General features: G+C 35.5%; 1 protein-coding gene across 1 annotated transcript in view; it reads right to left on the bottom strand.

Moving 5' to 3' along the window:
* Positions 1-18,873, bottom strand: part of LOC124255463 (putative molluscan insulin-related peptide(s) receptor) — a 50,317-nt gene extending 31,444 nt beyond the window's left edge. Inside the window, exons 1-2 of the mRNA XM_046689381.1 lie at positions 18,191-18,873; positions 16,247-16,765 (exon numbers count right to left, since the gene is read on the bottom strand). Of these exons, the coding sequence (XP_046545337.1) occupies positions 16,247-16,765; positions 18,191-18,338 (667 nt within the window). The 5' untranslated portion in view covers positions 18,339-18,873. The remainder of the gene's footprint in view (positions 1-16,246; positions 16,766-18,190) is intronic.
* Between the last annotated feature and the right edge of the window lie 1,256 nt (positions 18,874-20,129).

The following is a 20,129-nucleotide window of genomic DNA, read 5'->3' on the forward strand; positions in this document are numbered from 1 at the left end:
ACTTATATAAACAATGATTTTTGCTGTGACCTTGAAAGGTCACTAACAATCTTTCCTTGTCAAACCCCACCCAAAGGATGACACACACTTTTCTGACCTGCAGTAAATCTTTCTTTAATTTATTATTCCCTTTTTCAGGTGATAACAATGGGGCTAAATGACACACTACAAAATCAATACCAGAAAACATATCAGACTATCAACTTGATAAGGCCAGACCAATTTTATTTCTTGTTTTACTGGTCATATTTTTTCAAGAATAAAAAAAAAAAAAAGTTAATTTTCCCCACTTTAAAAATAAAATCCTTATGTTTTATTGGTCAAAACTGTAAATTTACAAGAAACGTTTTTTTAGATTGTGTTTTGCCCCATATACACTTCATAAATTGCCAAAAGTAAAATACATTTAGTATTTATTTATTTTTATTTTCATGTTTTTTCTCTCCTGCCTTTAGGTTTTCTTAGTACAAAAAGCCGTAAAACAAGAAATAAAATTGGTCTGGCCTAAAGGAACAAGATGTAAAGTAATGTTTCCCTCGGATGTTCAAGCAATGGATGGTTTCGAAAATATACTGACACCCGAGGTCAAATTCTGACAAAATCTAAAAGCATTTCCATTCATATGTGGTTGCTTAAAATCGACTGATGGAACAATGATTGCCGCATGATCAGTGTCACATTATCTAAGCCATTTGGAAGTATTGCTGCATAATCATTGATGTCAAGCAATACATAATGTCAGCAAATTCCTAATGAAGGAAGGACAGTAATGAATGAACTGACCTGAACTGATCATAGGCTAATAAAATGTTTAGAATCTTGCCTGAACCTAAAATTTATTATTCATTTTTAGGTGACTGATCACTCCATTGTTTGACTTGTTATTTTAATGTGGGTTTGTTTCACATTTGAAAACAGCTGTCAGAAATGTTTCATAACATACAAAATGGAACTGCAGTCAGTGACTCAATTTGTTTTAATGAAAATGTAAAATGTTAGTACACGTCTTTTGTCCTAACCCATGTCAATGCAGGGCTGTTTCACGTGGAAACTTAAGTTTAAGATATTGGTGGAGAAGGTGAGTATCCAACTTGAGGTCTCAGTAGTTTTAACAACATATTTTTCTTAAGTGACTCCATTTTCAGTTCAATTGTATTTGAATTACTTGAACACAATATATATTTATAATTTGGATGAATAATGCATCTTAATCTGTAAACAAAAAACATAAAACATTGTGCTGAAACATTACTTCATACACCACTGTACAGTATTCAGTTTTATGGCTAGTGTTACTACCATTTACTAAAGGAAAATGGAAAACACCAAAGCAGATGTTGACATAACAAACAAAACATTCAAAAACATCCCAAACTGTTTTGAAGGTAAGCTGGAAAATAGAAATCCTTTTGTTGAGGAAGTCTAATATGTAAAAGCGATTCTTGTGTCTGTCGACAGAACTAGAGGATGATGGAGACCCAAATGTAGAGTTCAGGGTTACAAAATGTGCTACTTTTCTCGTAGTTCATATGAGTGAGTTTAGTTTTATTCAGCAATATTCCATCAATATCACGGCAGAGGACACCAGAAATGGGCTTCACACTTTGTGCCCAAGTGGGGGAATATATGAACTAGTCAAAAGGGACACGTCAATGATTAGGGCTGTAATGATGCATCAAACTATCGATGGATTGCAATTGTTGAGTCTCCGATAGCAATTAATCAATGGTTAAAACGAAAAAATATCAATGCATCGATAGTATGTGTGACTATTGATAGTTTAGTAATTGACTTTATTTCTATTAAATATATACAGTATGTTGTTTTGTATCTTTTTTTTTGTGTAGGTGCAGACTTGCAGCTTCATTGAGTTTATGTTATAACTGTTTACCTGATCTGGGTTTCTTGTTAGTTATTAAAAGAGACTGAAACTACTTCAACTTGTTTTCATTTCATATAAACTATACATTCATTTGGGAAATGACTTCAATTTGGGAAATGAGACAATTCAAGGAGTAAAAAACTATTGCAATAGTTGTTTCCCCCATAATAGTCACCCCTATCTACAATGTATAAGTTGAAACGCAGTTTCATTTCTCATTTTCAAGATCATATTTGTTTTAAGTTTAAAAACCCCAACCAGTCTGTGATGATTTTGCTGATGGTTTGTTTGGATGGTCTAAGAAATCCATGCCAGGTAGCGCCATTTCAGTCTGTTCCAAACACCAGGCAAATAATCAATAAGTGTTTCACAACATTCATGCTTCCCTCCTCTATACTAGCCAGCCTGCTTTGTCACTGGTCAAGAAGTCCTCAGGCTGGGTCATATAACTTAACCTGATTTCACAGCTCACTGTCAGACAAACACATTCAGACACAGCTACGCAACGCTACGAGCAGACCGTCAAATCAATCAACAGACACATGTTCCATGTTCATATGGCATCACATACACTACTCCATGTGCTCAATAAGATCTGGTCAGGTGACATTCTGAATTTTTCTGAGTTTTCACTTTGTCAGCAATCTCAATCCCTGAGATACTTGTCCAAGACTATTGTATAGTAACTATTAGCTTATGAAAGTTCACATATTATCACAAAAATTGACTGAATGATTCAAAGTAAGGGATAAAATACAACCAGTAGTACTGACCATGCTAGTAGACATGTTTCAAACACAATCTGACAGACTAACATTTAGTCTCTGAAATGAACATACTTTATAGAAGAAAAATAACAAAACAGTTCCTAAATTAGATTTATAACAAATAACAAAAAGGTCAGAAACGTCTTTCTAATCTAGACTTGCCACATATTTGAGGCCTGAATGAGCTGTATTGGGTATATTTCAGGGTCTGTATGACAGATTCACCAACTGACTCAAACACAAGAAATGGTTCTTTCTTACACGGCATGTCCAGACTACTTGACCCAAATATTTCTGACTAGTTCTAAATTTGTAAATATGTTCAAGGAGAGAAACAGCAACTGCTCTGGAAGTGCCATTCCCTTCCTACAGAGGTTACTTGTCATATCTTCCTACTGAACCTCTGTTCTAATACGGCCATATTTCCCGGTTCTCGGAAAACCCCTAGCGGAAAAAAATCGCAACACGAATTATCACACTCCTTTCTATCCAATCAGAACACGTGTTACATCGACTTAGATCCATCTTGACTAATACAAGCAAATGTGGGGCCACAAATATCCCTCCTCTGCCGGCGACTTGTGTTGATGTGACACACAAGGCATTTAATGGCTAGCTTGTCTGTTGTCAATGAGGGCGATGGAGACGCCATTGATCCGCTATTAGATGACTGTGTTCTGTCTAGAAGAAATGTTTGCGCATTGCGCAGGGGAAGAGGTTCTAGTTTTCGCGAAGCATACGGAAATTACCGAGGCCTTGCGAATGATCACTTTTGAAACAACGTTGCTGATTGCACAACTAAATCTAATTTGAACCAATCACGAATCCTGAACACTCGCACCATGAAAGGGCCGTATTAGAAGAGGATTCGTTGGAAGATATGACAAGTAACCTATGTGGGAAGAGAACGTGGAAGTGCAAGCTTTGATATTTTGACGCACTAATGCCGTCCCTAAACATATATAATTTCAAGAGAAATAACTCAATTTAAACTAAATAGAAGTCACAGTGAGCAAAGTGAGGAGGAAGTTGGAGGAAAAGGTTGACTTTTTTATTACAAAAGCACTGGGCAATAGGTAAAATAAGAAAGATCAAGGACTATGATACAGATTAACATGTTGCTGATGCCAGGTGGACAACTAGTCCTGAAATACCTCACTTAACCTTCAGAACCACAATAATCAGGGATTTACAAGGGCTGACTTTTGTCTGGTAAAACAGTCTACCAGTATTAATTTCAGGGTACAGAAATCAAGCCATGGGAAAAAGGAATGGGCTTCCTTGATATTATCGCAATGTTTTCAGCCTCAAGTAATTGGAAATTACGTAATGAAAATTCCATCATAAATTATTGTTTGCAAGTTAGCACATATCATATACAATCATGCAAGTGCATTGGCTTTTAAAACTTACTATGGTAAACACCATCAAATAAGTATTTACAATGACAAGTAACGCCTCTATTCCACAAGAGACGGCACATATTCTATAATGTTATAATGCTTGTCATGCACATTGTGAACTAACAAACCTATAATGATGCCATGTCAAAGAATATCAGGAATATAAGATCTTTTTATATTTTCTTCTGCTGCCCGCACAAAAAGGATTGAATGCAGACTTTGTAATTAGTTTCCTTACACTGAACAACATTCGCAACATGAATGGATAATATAAGCTCCAGGAGAATGCAGAGATTACAAACTGTACACAAGACAATGAGAATGCAGCATAAAAAACTTTTATCAGTCAATTGATGTGCCGGATGTACAGGAGTACATTCTGTTGATAAGTCTGTTATGCAATGCACCATATTCTATCAAATGTAGGGACAACAACAACTAAAACATTGGGTCAGCCTATCAGTATTATGAAGACTGGGTTAAAGCCCAGCGGTCTGCTGTTTCTAAAGAAGAGAGAACCACCAACACACTGTGCACATAGGTTATTACAATCATAGAAAGACAATATATCACATAACATCTATACAACCATCAATTTGAAATTAGACGGATCCATACGGTTTTGTTGTTGTTTTTCTGTTACTCATGTTTTCTCATCATTCTTTCGGCCAATTCTACCAGCTTATTGTGGTTGTAACAGAACTCATTTTCATAGCTTTCACAAGTCAAGTATTGACAATCTTACAATACAACCTTGGTTGAATAAATGTCAATGAAACTGGGTCACCAAAGCTTTGATTAAAACAGTTAATATTTGGTTCATTGATTAATGATTATCAGCAATATCTGAGCTACTAGCAGTCTGTAAATCATTCATTCAGACAAACAGCTGTTTGAAAAGTCCCATTTAGTCTTAGCAGTGCAGCTCAGAACCTTCAGCCACAGGGCCATCATCTACACCCACTTCTGAAATTGTCTTATGAGTTCAATGAGAACCAAGTTGTGTCTCTTTAGTATTCTTGGTGAGAAAAAATACAATGTTACCCCCCTAAAAGATTTTGTTTATAATTAAATGATAGACTTTACCTCTACCTTTCACTTGCTTCTGAAAAAAACCTTCGCAGAAAGATTCTTGTATGTGGCCTTTTGAAAGTGACTTGCAAAATTACATAATATTGTGGTTATGAACAGTTTTCCATGATAAAATTCAACTGAACATTATGCTTATGATTATTTTGTATTATTCACTTTAACTCCACTAGCCTTATATATCTCTTGGCATCATTTTTTATATAAGCGTCCTTGGTTTTGTGGTTCTCGAGTAAAAAATCACACAATTATCATTTATTCATGACATCTAATATACATTACTGATTATGAAAAAAACAAATAAACAAAATTATAAGCGTACAATCGCAAATAAAAAATGCAATATTTTGTAGTTGGGTTTACTTCCCTCAAAACGAAGCACCCAGGATACCGAACTCAGTCACGAAGGCTATCATTGGCTGGTTCATTTGCTGCTACAATCAGGGCTCTTTGTGTGTAGAGATGTTGGGTTTTGTAAATACATGCTCATTTTTAGTGTATAACATTTTGCAATCAACAGACATCATAACATGTCATGTGTACAAGTATCACACCTGCCTGTCTATGTAATTACATAATATAACAAAGACAGAACTCTGATGCAGAGCCATAAATCAATGCATTTTGTTCATGGTGTATAGCCTGATAAGTGTTAAGTTCAAATTGCATGTGGTCAATGATTGAAGTTGTGTATTGCATATTGTCATTAGCAGACAGGCAGGCAGACACATAGGTGTCAATAAAACAGACATTGAGTTTTGTCTGTGCATTTTTGATAATTTGTTACTGAAAGTCCATACTGAAAGGTATCAGAATTTGCAAAGTTGTATTTTGCGTTGCATGTAAGCCTTAAATGAATCACAGCTCAGAATAAGCAATAAAGTCACTATGAATTGTACAAACTTCGATATATGCGAGTTTCAGTGACATTTAAAGCACAAATAATGGATCACCATGCAATGAATGTCACGTTCAGAATGAATTTTGAGAGAAATAAAGGCCTGCAATGCAACCATATCAAATACTGGACTGGTGTGAACCTCTTAAGCAATGCAGTTGTATCATTGGAAGGAGCAAGAAGGCTAAAGTTAGCTTTATTAGTCCAGTGGTTTCAGTATGTTCAGAAGAGAAAATCTTTATGATGCCTACAACAGAGTGAGTGAGAGTAGTTTTACACTGCTTTTAGCAATATTCCAGCAACATCGCGCGGCGTGGGACACCAGAAATGGGCTTCACACCCTACAACAGACAAGCTGGCAACAAAATGAACGAAAAAAACCTGAGGTGCCTCAGCAATGAAAAGGGGTGGCCCTCAGACTACAACTAGCATTCAACAACAACAGTTCTGTCACAGCAGTGCACATGATCTGAAGCTAGAATTGTTCTACCTTTATCTCAGAAAGGCATGCTAGAAACAAAACTGAAATGGATTTCATTTGTCTGTGGACATTCTTAATTTGATCTAATAATGCTTATTGCTATAGTTGAATATGTGTTATTTATGCAACATGTTCAAACACATGAAAAATACACAATCACTATTCTGTGAGAAATGAGAATCTAAATGGACTAGTTGTTGTCTTCTGACTCTGAGTGAATGAGTGAGAGTTTAGTTTTACGCCACACTCAGCACTATTCCAGCTATATGGCGGTGGTCTGTAAATTATCAACTCTGGACCAGACAATCCAGTGATTAACAGCATGAGCATCAATCTTCTGAAACAAGTCTGAAGAGCAGTGAACTAATTGACCAAAGGTGTCTACTTTCGCTGTTATAACTTGAGTATACATAAATTCATGATTCTTCACAATCACTGGAATCAAATAATCCATTAATACTTTTTTGGGGGAAAGAGTGTCTTTTACTTGAATTACTGTTGTTTATCAAAGTGTAATAAAGATGAAACATACATTGACCAGGCAGGACAGTAGTCAACACTCTTATATATTTGATTTGACAGTAATGTTGTCACTTGTCAAAATTAACACTGTCAACATGGTCAAAACATGTCAAATTACTTATTTTGTAATTGTTTCACTGAACACAATGAACAATATATCAACTGCTCATTTGTTATTGTATTCATAAAAAAACATTCATATTCATTACCCTTTATTTTGTTTTTATAAGTACTGCATATCGAAGTCAAAATATGAAAGAATTCAAATATCTCATTAAATCAATCAATCAGGTGATTCTTTAGATATTATACTGCTGATTATCTGTAATAATGTTACCAGGGATTTACCTTGAGTCTTGTATCTGAGGGTCCCTGGGACTCATACTCTTAATTTTCAGGGGTCCTGGAGTACAAAATGGGGGTCCCAGACACTTAAATATTATTGTTATTATTGTTAATACTGTTATTGTATAGCATATCATGATCCTCACATTAATTGTTAAAGTAATTAAATTGCAAATGATACCATAACCCACCTAGTAGCAAACTCAGTGATAACTTTTCTGCATCCCTGTGGATGCGCTCATAATTATTTTTAAATACATGCAATTTATTTTCTGAAGGATACAACCCAATTTCTAGCAGTATGACAAGTATAGATAGACAAAGTTTGAATTTTTAGTTTTATTCATGAAAGACAAGATGTCTTAAAAATTAGATGATGTAAATCAAAACAAACTTTGGCCGTGAGGAACACGTCAACTTGTCAGGTCAATGTGACATACAGCTGTGCAAACAATTTTTGCAGATGTCAACTAGGTGTCAGAATTTAAAAAAATATATAACCTTTCATCTGAAATACAGAAAATTGCATACAATTAAAAATTCTGATCCCAACAAAAAGACTGACAGCATACAGCCTGGGCAAATATCAAAACACAACACATCATATGTTACTTTGTGATGAAGTGAATGAGTAACCACAAATTAATTTTGTCTTATTGTGATCAACAGTCACGAGAGAGTAGATCGTATAGTTAACTGAAGTCTTCATGTGAAGTTTGACAAAACCCTCGTTGTAATCTTTCTCACAAGCCAACCTGTTGTTAAGCAAACTCTGCACTGTCACCACTGGTGCATCAAGAACCCATACTAAGAAATGTATTTTATCTCCATTACTTACACCCTCCTGCTTGTTTTCTGATGCCTTCATTTCAATTCCTACACTGATAATTCCCTTGACAATACTATCCTCAATGTTTTCATCTGAATCCCCACCAGGGGATTTACCTTGAGTCCTGTATTTGAGGGTCCCTAGCCCTGGACTATAAAATGGGGGTCCCAGACACTTAAATATTACTAATGATACTGTTATTGTATTGTGTATCATGATCATCACATTGTTACAGAAATTAAATTCCAAATGATACCATACCCCAGCTAGTATCAAACTCAGTGATAACTTATTATTACTTGATGGGAATTTAAACAAAAGGTATTTGGACTTTTTCTGTGTCCCTGTGGATGCACTAATAAATTTTGTTGCGTCCGTTGTCAATTTTTATGCCTAAAGGACACAGGAATTTGCGGCCCGTAAATCCCTGCCACCATCTTCTGAACTGAGATTGACCATCCATTCCTTCATACCCACAATCTGGTTTGTTATTCCTCCTTAAGATAATCGTCAACAGCAAAGGGGATGTCACATGTATTTACAGAATTATCCCTGGAACTGTTCAGTTAGACAGCCAAAATTAAAGAACTGAATCATTTACTAGGATGACTATGTGTCACCATGTGCGAAAACAGCCTCCTCAGATACATGTTTTGTTCAATGTTTTCATCATCTGCCTAGGTAGAAACAAACAAGTACATGAAATTGTGTGTGTTTTGCAAGAATTCAGGAAATCTAGTACTACTGGGGTTACAGAACATGTAAAAATATATCCCAACATATCAAATTCTGTAAGAAGACACTTCCTGGCAATTTCACATAGAACATCAAATGTCATGTGTGTAAATGATGCATGAAGTGTCTAGTTTAGGCAATACTGACAGCTACAGTAATTCATCTGACGTCACACCCATGCACTTGTCCATCAACACAAGTGGCAATTTTTATAATGGTTGAAGGAAGAGTAACTTGCTTATATCACATCCATTCAAATGATTAATGCCAAATCAAGGGAGATTTCTTGTTCTTTGAGGCATTAGGTTGTCCTTTTTTTCAGTTGTGTATCTTTGAACACCTTCATAAATCATTATTCCAGCCATGCTGACTGCAACTGACTGGCTCAAGATTTGTTCGTCTTGTGTATAGGTTCAGTTCAATAGATCAATTATAACATGTGCACAGAGTATGATCTGACCTGGTTCGAACTCAAACTAAAACTTCCAAAAAAGAACACTAAAAAGTTCAACATTAGCAGAGTTACCTCCCTTTGTGATAACAACAAATGCAATCCTTTTTAACTTGAACTAGTGTAGCAGCAGGCATAATAAAGCTAATTTATTAGAACTATATTTTATGGGAACAAGAAAGGTATTCATATTAACATTTCAGCATTCATAAACATCACTTAAAAAATAACAGTGTAAAGTTGTATTGGTGTAATGGCTCTGGTCATTGTACCTGGCTCTGGTCACTGTACCTGGCTCTATCAGTTAATGTCACATAAAATAAAAACAGTTTGCAACTGAGGTGTATTACATTTTTGTTTATAACTATAACGTGTATATTTTCTTGCTTCTTAACTTCAAAACTAAACAATTTCTCTTAAACTTTAATATGTGTGTTCTGTATGCCGTCAAAAAGATATGCAATACTGTGCCAGAAAGAAAGAACTATCACACATAGATTGAAACAAGACCACATTGTACAGTGTTTGTATTAAACTACAGTAACCAAATCCATAATGATAAGAATATTATTGGGATCACCCTGACGCAAATCCTGTGAAATTACACACAGGCCAATAATTACTCACATTTTCAGAAATATATATACCTATCAACTGTTGATGTGTTAGATCTTTTTGTTTAGTGAAATCATTTCGTAATTAAATACTGTGATCTCGGTGCCTGTGATTTGGGAATTCCATTCTGGCTAAATATAGACACAGACATCAGACAGTTCAACCAATCAGTCCATTGCTGCCTAGAGGGGCAGTGCAATTGAAAGGCTATCATAATCTACCCTTGGCACATTTGTTTCAGTGTCTGTCAAAGAAACAGTCAGGGCTGGAATGGTTTCTTGGTAAAACTCAGAGCTGTCAACCAATTTAAATAATTATGACATTCCCGACATAGGTATCAGTACCAATGAAAATGTCAGTAAGAAGTCAAAATTCTCCTGGACCTCTTGCAATGCATGGCTACCTGCATACATTTGACTACAGTTCGAGGGACTTGACATGAGTCATTTTTACAAATCCTGTTCCAAAAACCCAAAACTGCATAGGAAGCAGCAATTTCAAAATACTATGTTAACCACACAGGAATCATCAAAAGAACAAATAAAATTTCAGAAAGTCACACAGAAAGAGAGAGAGAGATGATGATGATTATTATGGGGAAGCATGTACAATGTGAATTAACCCCCACCACCACCCCAAATATTTATGAACAAAGTTAGTTACCCCCTCTGCATGTCACCAATGTCAGGTACAAAATCAATTACACCCCACTTCCCATAATTTCTAAGCATAATTTTAAAATATATTCATGAACAATATTGAAGTCCCCCACTACCTCCCCAGAACAAAATGGGTGACCCCCACCCCTTAAAATCATCATCATCACACCCCCTAGCCATAAATTATGAACAGTTCCCTAAGAACTATTTTCATATATTAGCTGTATTTGTATATTAATTCCTTGCTCATACTATACATATTCTGCAAGTTAAGTTCAAATGAGTCTCTCATCGATTATTATTTCCCAGCCAGCTGACAGGGTAAAAAAGACGGAAAGCAGGAAGTAAGCATGAAAAGGGATCATCTCAAATTTCCCAACACAATCAGCTAATTTTAGTATTACACACATATTTCTTTCAAATCATCACTGCATTTCCATACATATGCATCTATTTATACTGATGTATTGAAAAAAACGAACAAGTAGCAAAATCTGTAACCAACAATTAAATTACATTTTCATAACTTGGACACAAACACATTTTTATCACAAATATAGGGATCATGTATGCTTTGGTCAGGGTCACGGTATAGACAGGGTATATATACATATATCAGTACTGACTTTGAATGTTTGTACATGGGGGTTCGCCTTATACATGGGGTCACTTCATTAGAGGCAATACACAATATGTGCAATAATTTACAATTATTTGACCAGGATACAAAGTTAGACGGAGAGTTTCTGAACTTAAACAAAACTGTTAAGATTGTGAATTATTGCTTTAAATTATTTCATCAATATGACAATATCATCTCAATATGTTTATTTCTAAAAGAATGAATGGATAGATTGTTAGGCTTGCAAATATAAAAATTTACTGTTTAGTCTTGGTTTTGATTTAGCTTTTATAAAGCAACATTTGTGAAATATATAGGGTCTTCTTTGCATGTTCAAAAAGATGTTGACATTGATAAATAGTGATTGATGGATAAATTGCAACATGGCTCAAAGGTAAATTGTTTAAGGAAATGCTCTATTAAGTCATTCATAAAATCACTTTTCACTTGTACATGTTCATGTTTAATGTATAGAACTTATTACATTTCAATGCAAAAATTGATGATTGAAGAAGGGAGAAAATTAAATGTTATACCTGATGGAACACCATGCTGATGTACATGCTGTTTAGTACAAATAAGTCCTACACTGTGATCTGTCATGCACTGTGATCTGTCATGCAAAATGTATTTTCTTGGGATTGAAAAAGCATGGAAGTTGGTTTGTATACTACTTAAGTACTTATGATTAATCTCTACTTAAGTTTAAGGTGCCCCAGAAAAGTATTGTCAGTTACACATATAAATATAGTGGCCTAATTACTTGAATAAACTTCACTTGTAAGGGAAAGAAATAATGCTACTGGCCGTCTCTTTATCTCTAAAACAACTAAAACCATACTCACTACTACAAAAATAACTAATACTACTAATAGGTTTTAACTGCAACAAACCAATGAGCCCTGTGTCAAAAAGTATGCAAATATGACTCGCATGATTTTGGACACATTCAACAATACCTCCAATGAAGATGTTATCTTTTAATGCAACAAGAGTCAAGATATGACAAACACCCCATCCCCCAATTTTTTTTTATTTTATTTCTTTTAAAATTTGATGGAGGTAATCATCAAGTCCTACAAGAGTTATATGTCTAACTTCATGAGAGTATATGTATCTATCTGACAGGTTGAGTAGTGAGCAATAGAAAATCAGTCATCAGAAGATGAAAAATCCACCCGGCCCCCTTTTTGAAAAAATATATCATCTGACAGTTACCTGAAGTCCAACTTGATGAGAGAAATTCTGTCTAATATGTCTGTATATATACAAGAGTAGTTATTGAGCTAACAAAACAATAACATGAAACTAGGATTCATAACTTTGTACCACTATGTCAGGTACACACCAATATCAAAGTCAAAGGAAAAAATACAAATTTAAAGCTCCCTAATAGCAAAAGGCAGTAGCTGACAACCTGGTTTTTGTTTGTGCAGATTCATGAATGAATACCCATTAGTTTCAGAGATATGGTCCTGACAAACACAACACTATGAACAAGAGTCAAAATCAAACTTGCTACCATGGAAACAGACAAAACGTGAATTCTTAACAACACATGTAGCACAAGGCACCATTTGACAACTTTGTCTTTGCCTGTGCACAGTTTCATGAAAGAATACCTATTAGTTTTGGAGATATGGTCCACAAATCACACCACTATTCAAACTTGAAACAACAGGAAACAAATTCATTTTCTTAAAATCCCTAAATATTAAAAGGCACCATTTGACAACCTGTTCACTGTGTGTGCAAAGTTTTGTGGATGAGTTCCTATTCTTCTTAGAGCTACAGGCCAGACAAGAAATTCTTACAGACACAAGGAAGGATGGACAGACAGACAAGTTGATTACTATATCTCCCCACATTATTATACGGAGATAACAAATGTCACCACATGTTAAATTAATCAAAAAGGTTATCAATTTCTATCCATTACTATTTCTTCGACATATATTTTACATGGTGTGGCTTTGGATTATCAACTGATCACAGCGAAAAATGTAGACTAGCTTCCATATCTACGATATATATGGAAATGTTTTTCAAACTATAACATGATTTACAAGAATGTGCAAGAATAGTTACAAAAATTATGTTTATGACATATTATTACATAAATAAAAATTACTAATATTATTACATAAATAACAATAAAAAGCCATCTATAAATTCCTTGCTTGCCTTAAGTTAAAGCGTTTGCTCGTCACACCGAAGACCCGGGGTTCGATTTCCCACGAGTACAATGTGTGAAGCCCATTTCTGTTGTCTCCCCGCTGTGATATTGCTGGACTATTGCTAAAAGCGGCGTAAAACTAAAACTCACTCACACCTCGCTTGCCATTATCAAAAGATTTCAATCAGACTCATCTTCCATTTATCTACTGGCATTATAAAATACTTTTATATTAGAGCTGAAGCGATTAATCGTAGGATCGGTTAATCGTTCGATCTAAGTCAAAATAAACTATTGTCGATTACAAATAAACTGAAGATCGATAATCGGAAATAATCATTGTTTGGAAGCACATACATTAAAACGTTTAATTCTACCTTGTCATGTCTTTTTTTTACCGAACAATCTGATCGTCATTGCTTGCTTACTTCTAAAATGGAAGCTGTGTACTACACAAGTGTGCATTCCTTCCCGGTCAGCCAATGGCAATGCTAGATATATTCAGATTGGGGTGTTCTATTTCGTCATTGAATTAGTATACGGGTTGTAAAGTGGTTCATAAAAAATAAATAATATTCATGAGAAAACTGTGCCACACTTATTCGTCCAATCATGCAACAAAATGTCACAATACGACCCAGGTATTACAGGTTAGCAATTTTCTAATTGGCTGAAAGAGGGAATTCCTTGAGTTGCATTTGCATACAAACACGTGCCTTTCGGAAGGTGGTTTAAAATAGAGCTATTTTTGGTTTCATGAATTCTCTTGAACTTTCGATACAATGCATAATTATAATACTTCACGGAAAAAAAATTGTGTTTCAACATTAAGGAAACGTCTTTGTTTACCCGTCAACATCAACACAAGACAGAAGAAAGTTCTTTTAAAAAATGGCATGACATGAAAATAAATCTATCAGTGTGGTCACATGACTAGTAGCGTGATCTTGTAAGGTGGGATGTCAACTAAGCAGACGAAACGTAAATGGCATCTTTGGAGTAAAGATTTAGGACTTTTGTGCATATGATTATGAGGTAGAGATTGCGTTAAGGATCCCCGAGTTAAAATGAATCTTTTGTGATGTTTTTATACTGGTGCCTACGTATTCGTAGCATATTTATGTCAGACCGATAGCAGAGATCGCTGGTGCCTATGCATTCGTAGCATATTTATGTCAGACCGATAGCAGGGATCACTTTGTCATCATGCTTCTCATGGATTTTCTCGAATTTTCGCGCCATAAATGGGAAGTGTAATGGCCGATCGAAAACATATTACGATCGGAAACGTGAGACAATAGGATACTTGATGATCCAAACACGCTGCAAAGGCAAGTAACTTGCTAGCGTTAACAATTGACACGTGCTGACAACCCGGAAGTTAGTTTGCCAACATAGGTATTTGACTATGAAATGACCGCCCAAACGATTATAATCGATCGATTATCGATCTGAAACTAGCGATTGTCGATCCGACAAAATGTAACGATAACCAGCTCTACTTTATATATGCATACAAACTCAAAGACTCAACAAGCAAACCAGACAGGGAGACTTGCTCGTTCAATTTAAGTTAAAAAATAACCCAAATGTTGACCCCCCTCACAATTTCTGTTCTTGACCTAACAACTTCCCACTCTCACCTGTGCAAACAAACATGCCTCAGGAACAAAACTACTGAAATGTAGCCTCACAATGCTCAAACCATATCCACAACACAAGAGGTCAGTTTCAGAAACATACTAGCCAGCGAAAACACCTGTTCTTGAAACAAATTGTCTTCCAACATTGTCCAAAACAAATGTTTTCAACAAAACATTTTCACTAATGATTATGATTTAGTTATGGACTAACAGATATGCAAATTAACATTATTTTTCCACAAACTAATCCTATTACATATACAGTGCCTTTTGCTTGAATATATAATGGCTCATCAGCTCATTGACTTCATTTGTGTGTAAGTAATTGCAGGTTCTCAGCTATTTCTGCTGACCAGGGCTAGACAAGTTGACCAACAGGTCCAAACGTCATGAGTTGTACCACAGAAGCTAACCTGCAGCATAAGTCTCATTAGTCTTGTCAAGTCAGAAACAAACACACCAAATCCCTTAAATGCACAAGGCACCAGTTTAGAGCATGCCTTATGTGTATATAAAGTTTCACGAAGAAACATTGAACTGTTTGAGTTATTCTCCATCCATGAAAGATGACGCATAGAGACACTGGACATCGTCTATTTCTATCAATGCATCATGTCTATGTGTTCTATATTCCCTGGAAAACTTTGTTCTGGCTGGGGATTATTATTGATTATTTGTCACAACGTCACAAACTAAGACAGTCCTTTGGACTAAGTTTACAACCGAGATAGGACAATGCAAGAAAACAGCAGCTTGCCCAGGCAGACTTATAATATATGATTCAAGCAAGCATTCACAGAAAGTTGGTTGCTCAGCTGTTAGTTGAAAAGTGAATCTAGTTGAACAATTCCTGTATACTTGGCAAATGGACAATCTCATCAAAATCAGATGTTTAACTCCAATATGATACATCTCTCCATGAAAATCCAAGGACTCTGAGGTGGTCAGGTTAGGTGACATGTCTGACTAGCCAACCAGCTTCAACATATTCAAGTATTCTAAATTCTTGGTACAATTTGAGCATATTATCATCACAAGCAGAGAGATATTGAATTTGAATTCAATGAGATTGGCATCTGAAATAAACAAGTATTCATAAATAATAAAATAAATCATAAAAGACACTTACTTAGATTTTTCTGACAAAATTCAGAAGTCCAGCACCTGTTTTCAGGACACCCTTCAGGACAAACATTAACACACTCCTGTTCATCTTTGTTTTCCTCGAAGTAGTGATACTGTACATCCACTGAGGTGGCAATTTTTGACCAATCAATTGTATCAATGTAACACAATTTTGTATTTTTCTGTAATCGCACTGCTCCACGCATGATGGTCGTCAAGCCAATCAAACCTAGAGTTTCTAAATCTTGCATTTCATAAGCAATTAAAGCATAATTGTTGAAGAGATTCTGTCCCCTAATCACAGAAAGGTTGGGAAAAAGATTCCGCAAGGTGCGTAATCCATAAACTCTATACAACAACAAATGATCCGTTATTTCCACTAGTTTGGGGAAGCTGTATTTTTCATAATCTAAGTGGGTGGCTTGGTCAATCAGAAGAATATGCAATTGGCCTTCTATTACTGTGCAGTTTTCCAGTAATTCCAAATTCTTCACTTTGTTCCGAACATCGATTGAGGCACACACTGAAAACAGAAGAACAGAATGAATAACAACCTTAAACATGTTTGAATACTACTGGTTGTTACAACATAGTTAAATCTGAATTTTATTTATTCTTGGAACTGAGGATATCAACAATACAATCAATATTTTTGCCTGTTATTTTACATAAACTTCTACAACATATTTTTACAATCCCTCTAATTTGAAATATTGAGCTTATCATTCATATTATTACCCAACTTATTTCCCCAAGATTCGTTGTCTGCAGGGATTTTTTTAGGTATATCAGGATAGTTTTCTCTGTGTATTTATAAACATTGCATGCAACGTAATATATGTATAACTAACAATTAAACCCTGTTATTAGTGACATAAAAGTCAGATCTACAAAGCCATATGGGCTGCAGACATGGGATAAAAGATCAGCCTTCGGTATATGACCTGAACTGCCTCTAGTCCATCTAAGATTTTAATTGCTATAGGTGAGTGTCAGTTACAAAGACACATGGTAAGTGTAAATGGACTTGATCACATTCCTTGTTTTAGGCTTTCACCAAAATGTTCTGCGCAGTCAATACATGATGACATGTTATTAGGATATTTTCATGATTTTAGCAAATTTTGATATCATATCTTTCTGTACCATCACCAAAAAACATGTGCCGACTGAGAAAGTGGTATTTCAGTGACTGATTATTGTATCATATAATCTGTTATTGACAAATGTCTCTGACCAAGTTCTCACTTTAACATAAGGTGATGTCAGCTAGGAAAGGCAAATAAAAATAATTGGGATTTGTTTCTAGACATGCTTAGTTCTAAGAAACATGATATTTTTTCTACTGGCCAAGAGACAATGTTTAGAAAAGCACAGAAATAAAATAAATGCACTTAAAATATTATGAATATCTTTCAGGATTTCAACATCCTTTTTGGATAAGAGTTCCTCCCATTCCCCCATCCCAAATAATATTTATAAATACCCCATCCCAAATAATATTTATAAATATACTAAAATTATTAACAAAACTTGTCACAACAATTACTAGAGAACTCACAAAATGACTAAAAGTCCAAAACTTAAGTTGGGGTTAGGCTTAGGGTTTGGTTTAGAGTTGGGGGAACGGAAGGAACTCTTTTCCATTTTGGATTCAAGACAAATATATACTTGGCAACATTTTATTTCAATTTGGAACCAAAACAACTGTAACATACACGAGGTGTGCATTTAATATCAAACTTTTCACTTAAATAATATACTTACCCCAGTAAACATAAAAGTAATGATTTTTTTGGTTGAATATATGGTCTTACACATTAGTATTATTTTGAAATTGTGAAGCTGGAAACTAGTACTCTAGACCGAGTACAGAATAAATACTTAGGCATGTTCCTTATAGGTAAACAACATCTTCGGGTCACTGTGACCTGACAAGAACACTTACCTCCGTCCTTTTCCGCTGCCTCCCCCACGGATTTAGTGAGTGAGTTTGGCGATTGGGTTTTACTCCCTACGACTTCTGACACTATGAACAGAATCAAGCAAATGTTCAGCGCGAAAAGACAAAACACGTTTTTCTTTTGGAAGGTCATACCGACTGAGTGCGATCAGTTATTCGTTAAAACGATAATAGAACACAGAGCAAAGCCAAGCGCTGGAGGAGTTTACTTCGCCATGGCGGGGTTTATCAATGAATGGCCAAATGCGTTGTTCGGCATACATGCAGAAACCATTCCCAGTGCATGTTTCACACGTCAACCCGACTAGCCATAACAGTCTCCGATGTCCATTACTGTGTCTTGTCTATATAATAACCCTCTAGTCGACGATCAAAAATCCAAACTGCTTGCAAATTGTAGTGTCAACAACACACCAAGGGAACAAAAATAATCACACAGCCTTGAACTTCTGTTATGAAGTGAACACGACAGGCTCAAAAATGTTAGCCAGTATGTTGAGGGTAACACGCGAACAGGTCCAATTATTTCCTGATCAGAAAATATACACTTAAAACAATCTTCTGGTAAGTGTAGATGCCACTTAAAGATGAGGATCAGGAAACAGATTCTCTAAAAAGGTCACACTCGTAAAGATGGACTCAGTGCAGCGGAAAAACAGACGTAAACAACCTCTCGCGCTGATTGGCTGGTATTCAATACTATTTCCCTAACACCGTACTATGGAACTCGGCTTTTCTTCCAATTTGCTTCTCAGCTGACATTCCCAGGTTATGCTGAACAGGAACACATCCAGCCACACCACCCTTACGTCAGTAATAACCTGTAATCCTCGATGTGTATGAGCGAATCAAAAGAAAGCAATACATACAATTTTGGAGATAAACCATTCGTTTTTACAAGTGCCTAGAAACTAGGTACCTAGGAACTATTTTATAGATTTTGTTTTTGTTTAAGGTAATGGGTTCGTTAGCAACATTTACGTTAGCAACGTTTACTGTGGAGGAATATGCATTATCAATCTCTCAGACAACCATGTTATGCTAAGTATATCACAGACAGAGTATCTTCAGACTATCGACCAGTTTCTGTACGTGACAGAAATCATTAAGCGGGCACCTGCTCTCTATGTACAAAAAGAGTTGCACAAAATTACACATGATTACTGCCATTTGCTGCAAATAACAGCAAAGAAATAATTCAACACTATGCATGATGCGGTGATAAGAAAATTAAGAATGTATGTTCAAATTAAAACGCTCCGATTTTCAACATGGCATTCTGTTGATTGGCCGACACGCTTCGTAGATAAGGATAACACGTATAGAAGAAAGTAGTATATTTCATAGACTGAGCTAGCAACCGATTCGGCTCCACGAGCCCAGTTGTCGGCTATCAAGGCCACACGTCATGTAATTCTGCTGCTGCTCCTCGTGTGAATGACTTAGCTCTGTCGCCCGGCGTCCTATTCAAATCTTGATTTTTTGAAAACAATGAACATTTAAAGGTAAACACCTCATTTCTCGACTATTTGTAGCAATGTATCTGCAAACTATTCAAGCTTCTTTTAAATATTGTTTATTAGAGAAATAGTGGTAATTTATAGTATATTTTTCTTCAAAAAGCATATTGCCCCATCGTCATGGATGAGATTACTTTAAAAAATGAATGTATGTTTAAAAGTCAGAACAAACTGGGAACACTTTTCTGAATTGTGGCATGTTCTTAGCAACATTAATCTTTCTTGCCAACATTAATTTTCTTGCAGTCACTAATTGTGTTATTACATACATTTACATCAGTTAAACAGGACAAACCGGTGCCATATAGTTTGGGCTGTTCTGATGAATATTTCTCATGATGATTTGTTGTGTTTTGAGGGTTTTTTTGGTTGTTGTTTTGTTGTTGTTTTTGGGGGGTGTTCTT

This window comes from Haliotis rubra, unplaced genomic scaffold (assembly GCF_003918875.1).
Source record: "Haliotis rubra isolate DU_JTF1 unplaced genomic scaffold, ASM391887v1 Scf60, whole genome shotgun sequence".
Taxonomy (NCBI): Eukaryota; Metazoa; Mollusca; class Gastropoda; order Lepetellida; family Haliotidae; genus Haliotis; species Haliotis rubra.